Below are 7,375 nucleotides of genomic sequence, written 5' to 3'. Positions count from 1 at the left end.
CGCAATGCTATTACAGGACCGGAGGAATTTGTGTCCAGGCCCCTGGTGTAACGACAGACGCCGGAAGCGTAGTCTGTGCTTATTGCGCAGCGTCTCTCCCTCAAGGATTGTCGCAAAAGTTGCAAGAGAGAGTCACACGAAATAAGGTTAGCAGCCTGACAGCTCCTCAATTGCAAACCGTCATCGATCGACAATGGTGCTCGGACAATCTCGATGCAAATGGCAGGTACGCCTGTGCATCTCGGCAGCTACGATTCAAGGGCGTGAAAATCACGTATGCGGACAGGGAATTCTGCAACGAAATGGCGACGGCGAGGTTCACCATGAATCGGAATTCGGCGATGCCACACTATTTGCCATGCGACACCGTTGGTAACAAGGATAAAGTGTGCTGGACCTGTAGGGAAGCTGCAGAGTATCATTCAAGCGGCAGAATGGTTCTGTTTGTTAACGACGAGAACCCCGACCCCAACTGGGATGAGAGGAGGACCTTGACCGACGTACTTCTCAACAAAGTAAACGGTATCTAGTCGATGTATGAACGAGCACTGGTTTCATTTGGACAACACGGTGGCTGTTGGGGGTCTAAGCCTTCACCTGTTTCCAAATTGAGCGGGCAATTTGGTTCTCTTATTCTTCCAGGACACATCCGTGCGAGGCATGTCCATTTCATTGAGACAGTCATTTCCAAACAGTCATCGACACAACTGTGGGGGCCAGGGATATTTCCTATGTTGTATGTCAATATTACCCGTGCAAAGCACGGTGCAAGGAACAACAACCATATGTACACAATCAATTGACGGAGGATTTAATGGGGATGTTTTGTATATTATATATTCATAGAAACAATCAACCACTATCATTGAACATCTACTAAATCGAAGTGTCCTGCCAAAGTTATTGGCGAAAGAATGCACGAGATTCACCTTGTCAGGGGCGGATATCGAAAGGGCATGGAGATCAGCGCAGCGCAGGCTCGGTGTAACCACACCACCAACAATCATTGAAAGAACAGTCACACAATGCATGCTTGCCGCATCTTCCAACAAGAATCCTAGACAGCAGATCAGTATATCGACAGTCATATAATGAAGCATTGCCCCATGCTGCAACAAGCAGCCAGGACAGTAGATCACTTCATTCGACAGTCATACAATGCCTGGCCCCCAATGCTCCCAACAAGCACCCCGGCTAACAAATCACCACCAACAGTACATCATCGTCAATAAACGCGATACCTTGAATTCGTTGAACCCGCCTCCCTCGCTAAAGATGCGGAAACAGAACTCATACTCAGCAGCAAATACTCTAAAACAATGCGATGCGATGCACTCAACCCAGCTTAAAAACCCACAGCAAGCATCAACCCATACCCAACCGTAATAATAACACAGAAAGTAATAATACTCGCCGGCACACCTCTCGTCAAGAAATGCTTAACAGCAAGATACCTCTGTCCAGTACGTTGATCTTCCATCATAATAGCAGCTACAGTTGGTCAGCATCATATTACACGCCCAAGAAGGAAGGAGGAACTTACTCATATTAGGAAATCCACTAGTCGGCAGCCCCATCGCCCCACTAGCCATCAACACCGCGCCCATAACCAGCAGATTAGGATGCGGTTCCGGCATCTGCTGCCCGACCTGCTGTACAAGCGGGAGCACAATAAGCGCCGCAACGGTATGACTGATGAACGTAGCAACCACACCGATCAGCGCGCAGAAGACGACGAGAACGCCGTACAGACTCATGCCCTCGACGCCGGCAGTGATGGACTCCGCGATCGTATGCAACAACCCCGATGAATTAACCGCTTTACCGAGGGACAAGCCACCAGCGGCGAGGATGATGATGGTCCAGAGGAAATTGTTGAAGTCCTCTTTAGTCAGGATGCCGGTGCCAAAGAAGAGGACGATGGGGATGATGGCCACGACGCCCATGTCGCCGAAGATGGATTCAAGCTGGTGGCTCACGCACCACAGGACGATAGTGACGAGGGTGACGACGCTAATGAACCATTGCACGCCGGTGAACTTGTCTTTCAAGGGGCGGATGGGCACGATGCTGGTGCCGCGGCCGGGTTGGAAGGTGATGAGGAGGAAGACCCAGATTAGCAGGATGGAGATGATGCAGACGGGGAGTGCGACGAAGAACCATACGCCCCAGGAAGGTTCTGGGTGCATGTTTTGCAGCGCGATTAGGTTCTGGGGCGAGGCGATGGGGGATGCGGCGCCGCCGATGTTGGAGGAGAGGGCGATGCCCATGAGCAGCGCTTTGGTCATGTCGGAATCGGCGGGGAGGTTACGGAGGATGGGCTGTGATGTTAGCTTGGTTAGGAGGGCTTGGAAGGTGTTGACGTACCTGGATGATGGAGAAGCAGAGCACAGGTGCGGCAACATTGCTGATCCACATACTGGCGAACATGGCGACGAACATGTTGACTACAAGGACGGTTCTTGGCTTCGTTCCGGCCTTGCTAAGGACAAAGGTAGCCATCATCTTGGCGATGTTGTACTTTGATAGCGCAGCAGCGATTGTGAAACCACCGAGTAGCAGCATGATGACTGGCGTCCACATAGCAGAAAAGACGTAAGATGCGGCTGCCTTGGATTCCAGTCTCCGGTGGGGTTCCACGTCGCTTCGTACTACGTTCAGTGTTACTGCGAGGAAAGGTACCAAAAGCGAGGTGACGAAGAGAGGTATAGCCTGTCGTGGTTAGCATAGGACTGAAGTTTACGGACGTTTCGCATACCTCGGTGGCCCATAGTAAACTGACAAAGATCACCATGGCCAGACAGTTCTGCTGCTCAGGCGCCTCCATAATGGGCACCACGAGCAGCACGACGAAGACCGCTATGCAAGCAAGCAGAATCCAAAAGGTCCTGCTGACGAGCCATTGCGGGCACCGATATCTTCCAATCGGCGTATCCACCTCCTTCATGTCTGATTCGACCTCGTCTCCCTGCCGCCTGATCTTGCCGCCCGTCGTGTCGCGTCCGAGCAGTGTATGGCTAATACCGATATTGGCCGCTTGCGCTTTCCGTTCGATTCCAATCATCTCTCGCCAGACTGTGTTTCTCTCCCACACGACGTGTTCCCGCAGATGCAGTCTCAGCTCGCGCTTCGCCTCTACAATGTCGCCCTTGGTGCCAATCTGCGCGTACGCTTCTTCCATGCGCTCGAGGTTCCGCGTGAGCGTGTCCATGGTACTTTGCTGGAAGGGATATGCCGGGTAGACGTATTTGTTCAGGTATGTCTTTTTGAGTTTGCGGTCCATGATCTTGTCGTACTTCTTCAGCACCTTTTCGAAACCCGTCTTGTTTAGCTGGATGAAAGATCGCAGCTCGCACAGCAAAACGTAAACACTGACGGCCCGCTTCTTAAGCGACACGCCTTCGTCGTACAGCGCTGAGAAAGCCATGTCGTTGTAGTCCTCGAATGCGACGCTCGTCTTCCGTCTTGAGGACACGTGCGAGGCTGCCATGTCTTCGTCGGTGGTCCGTCTGCGTCGCCGTTGACCGTCTGGGCTCTTCTTACGCAGCTGTGCGGTCTCGTCGACGTCTTCGTCCGAATCGTCCTCGTCTCCATCTGCCTCTGCGCCGTGGTCTGTTGACCGTCCGCTGGCACCGCTCATTGCCCGCGGTCGGTTGAAGCCGATGGCCTTGAAGACGCTTCCACTGCGCATCTTCTTCCCTGGCGGCGCATTCTCGTTCTCCTCATTATACTCTTCCTGGTGGTACTCGAACAGCTCCTCGTCCTTGAGCAGGGCCTCCATCTCCTCGAAGATCTCATTCTCCTTGAGCTTGTAGAAGGACGTGACGCGTTCTAGTTCCGTGTCGAGGGTATTCGTGAAGACCTTGTCTGGATCATCGGCATCCCCGTTGAGGAGTGGTGAGGACTCGGCATCGGTATGCGCCTGCTTCTGGTTGAGCTGCGTCTCAAGGCTGTATATTCTGTATATAGTCTGTCAGCCCTGATCTTACTAATACTTCTTGCTTCCTTCTGAGACGCGCCACGTACTGCTTCTTGAGGTTGCTGTAGGCAATGTAGTGGTTGCTCCAGTCCGGCACTGCATTGAACTGCAGGCTGTGGGAGAACTTCATCTCGTCGGCCTCGCGAAGCTGCTCGAGCTTCTCCCGTCGCTTTTGTTCCCTCTTGGTCTCCCGCCGTGTCTCTTTTGGGGTAGGGTCGAGTGGTTGAAGCTCAAAGGCTTGGATGGGCGCAGCGTCACGGTAAGGGCTCAAGGCGTCCAGGGTGGAGGCTTGCGGGTTGTGGAGGGAGTGTTAGGCAGTCTCCAGCGAGAAGACGCTACGGCAGGCAGGCTAGAGGGCGTAGTCGCAGGCGGTCAGGTGGCGTGCAGCACGTGGAAATGCGGCATTGAGATGTGTGGGATTGGCGCGGAACCTTTCTCGGCGCTGGCCTGAAGATGTGGATGCGCTTTCGTCACCGCACACCAGGGCCGCGCCGGAACACATGGGCCGGTCATTGGCCCTCCGCCGCGCTCCCGCACCCACACCTCCCACGCCCATACGCTGTCTCGGGATACGCGACAGGTAGCGTCTTCGTCCATCGTCACGCGCCTAAACCCCACGTCCATGGGAAGCATCATATGTCTCGTCTTCAGTGGAACCTTTGCATGTCTTCGCGATGGCCCGCTCCTGGCCGCGGCTAGTCATTGCCTGCATCCCACCCATGCCGAAACCACTCGACCTGCATCATCGTTGCGCATAGCTCGCCCGCAATCCTCTGCGCCAATCACGCTTCAAAACGTGTGACGTCTGGTAGATCGTTTGTTGAGCCTCACTTTCACGAAGACCATGTAGAAAAGCGTATAGCGAACATTGCTTGAACTTTTATTCACTTTTGGGCTATATACAATCATTTGCGTGAATAACATCATCGTTTAAACTGTAGAATTTTAGCAATGTTCAGTCATCTTGGATACTGTCAGACTTACACCTCAGGTCCCAGCCAATCTTGGGTCCTAGCTTGGGCAGCTCCTCCGCGACACTCTGCACGTCCTTGTCACCACGTCCAGAGACACAGATGACAATGTCCTGGTCCTTGTTCATTGTCTTGGCCAGCTCAATGGCACCAAAGACGGCATGCGAGGTCTCCAGCGCCGGGATGATACCCTCGAGCTGGGACATCAGACGGAAGCCGATGAAGGCCTCGGCATCGGTGCAGGCAATGAACTTGGCACGGTCGCTGTCCTTCCAGCTGGAAAGCTCTGGGCCAACACCGGGGTAGTCGAGACCAGCGGAGACCGAGTGAGTCTCGCTGATCTGTCCGTGCTGGTTCTGGATAACGTAGGTACGCACGCCGTGAAGCACGCCCTTGGTTCCAGCGGAGAGTGTTGCACTGTGGCGGTCTGTGTCGATACCGTCACCACCAGCCTCAATACCGAGAAGCTTAACAGACATGTCCTTCGAGAAGGGGTAGAACATGCCCGCGGCATTGCTGCCACCACCAACGCAGGCGACTACAGCGTCGGGGAGCTTGCCACGCTTGGCTTGCATCTGCTCCTTGGTCTCGTTTCCAATGATCGACTGGAAAGTACGGACGATCGTAGGGAAGGGGTGAGGACCGATGGCGGATCCGATAATGTAGTGGGTTGTGTCGAGGTGGACGACCCAAGCGCGCATGGCCTCGTTGACGGCGTCACGGAGGGTCTGCGCACCAGCCTCAACAGCAACAACCTGAGCACCGAGCAACTTGATGCGGAAGACGTTCAGGGCTTGACGCCTGACATCCTCGGCACCCATGTAGATGGTGCACTTCATATTGAACTTGGCGCAAACGGTGGCTGTCGCAACACCGTGCTGGCCAGCTCCAGTCTCGGCAATAATCTCAGTCTTTCCCAGTCTCCTGGCAATGAGTACCTGTCCGAGGGCGTTGTTGATCTTGTGACTTCCGGTATGGTTCAAATCCTCTCTCTTCAACCAGATGTTAGCACCTCCAGCGTGCTCAGTAAGGCGCTCGGCAAGATGCAAATGTCCTGGTCTGCCCATCCAGTCGTAGTAGGATCGGTACTCTTCCCAGAACTTGGGGTCTTCGATCGCTGTGTTGAAACCTTCCTCGAGCTCAGAGAGACAATCCATGAGAGATTCAGGCACATATTGCCCGCCAAACTCGCCGAATCGTGCGGGGAACTTGTGCTTCTCGTCAAATCCGTTCTGCTGGTTGGTTCCATTTGCGCCGTCCGTCTCGTCAGTGTTCAGCATCTCCAGTTGGTCGGCGAGACCGGGGCCATCTGGTGTGTCGGCATCTGTGATGACCTTGTCGACATGGACGTTGGTGGGCTCCTTGGCCTCGTTCAATGTCTCGATAATGCCGACCTCACGGGTTGTATCGCGGGTGCTCTTGCCGCAGATCTCGTCGCAGTACTTCTCAACTGCCTTTGCGCCCTCGCCTGCTGGAGCCTTGATCAATGTGTTGATGATCTGGGAGCCAATGACGACACCCTCAGCGATCTTGCCTACGCTCAGGTAGTGGTCGCGTGTGCTGACACCGAAACCGACAGCTGCGGGGACATTGCCAGAGTATTTGTGGACGCGCTCGAGGAGCTGGGGAAGGGCAGCGTTCATTGTTCCGCTGGCGCCGGTGACGCCCATACGCGATACGACATAGATGAAGGAATCGGCGATTTTGCAGAGGACGCGCATGCGGTGCTCGGAGGTAGCGGGTGCGATGAGGGGGACGTAGGAGAGACTGTCCGGTTAGTATTCATCCCAAGCTTGTCCGAATGGAGTGCTTACCCGTAGCTGCGGCAGAAGTTCCTGAAGCGCAGAGCCTCCTCCGGTGGCAGGTCGACCATGATGAAGCCGTTGGCTCCGGCCTCTTTCGCATCCTGCAGCATCTTCTCCTCGCCGTAGCTGAGCAGCGGGTTGTAGTATCCCATGAGGAGGACTGGTGCCTTCAGACCCCGCTTCCTCGCGTCGCGGATCATCTGGAGAACATGGCCAATTGTGACGCCGTTCTTGAGGGCTTGCTATAGACACATGGTGTCAGGGAGGTTTTCCAAGGGATTGTGGCGAATGAGTCAACGTACAGTGTTGGCGGTCTGGATTGCTGGGCCGTCGGCAATGGGGTCGGTGAAGGGCATGCCGAGTTCAATGATGTCTGCGCGTGTCAATTGACTGTCGTCGCTTCGTTCGGGGCAGCAATTGCTCGTCCTACGTACCAGCACCTCCGGCCTCCATGGCCATCATGATGTCTGGCGTCTCCTCTGCCGTGGGGAAACCCGCCGTCACATAGGTGACGAGGGCAGACTACACGAATGTCAGCCTAGTCGTCTCTTCCTGCTCGTGCCAGATCATACCCTGCCTTCCTTCTTGCATTGCGCAAACGTCTTCTTAATGCCGTCCAT

General features: G+C 54.6%; 2 protein-coding genes across 2 annotated transcripts; both read right to left on the bottom strand.

Annotated features, from left to right (window-relative positions):
- Window positions 1-1,345: 1,345 nt before the first annotated feature.
- J4E87_002047 (uncharacterized protein) lies at window positions 1,346-4,481 on the bottom strand (the record flags this gene model as incomplete). Its single annotated transcript, XM_049373686.1, has 6 exons — window positions 1,346-1,491; window positions 1,544-2,321; window positions 2,368-2,712; window positions 2,759-3,950; window positions 4,027-4,267; window positions 4,478-4,481. The coding sequence occupies 6 exons, from the start codon at window positions 4,479-4,481 to the stop codon at window positions 1,346-1,348; spliced, it is 2,706 nt and encodes a 901-aa protein (XP_049237056.1).
- A 453-nt stretch (window positions 4,482-4,934) lies between these two features.
- On the bottom strand, window positions 4,935-7,375 carry TRP3 (anthranilate synthase / indole-3-glycerol phosphate synthase; the record flags this gene model as incomplete). Its single annotated transcript, XM_049373685.1, has 5 exons — window positions 4,935-6,717; window positions 6,765-6,997; window positions 7,058-7,128; window positions 7,190-7,277; window positions 7,328-7,375. The coding sequence occupies 5 exons, from the start codon at window positions 7,373-7,375 to the stop codon at window positions 4,935-4,937; spliced, it is 2,223 nt and encodes a 740-aa protein (XP_049237055.1).

The sequence above is a fragment of the Alternaria ethzedia genome, assembly GCF_023757985.1.
Source record: "Alternaria ethzedia strain BMP 0044 chromosome Unknown scaffold_3, whole genome shotgun sequence".
NCBI lineage: Eukaryota > Fungi > Ascomycota > Dothideomycetes > Pleosporales > Pleosporaceae > Alternaria > Alternaria ethzedia.
This window is presented reverse-complemented; position numbering and strand designations above follow the sequence as displayed.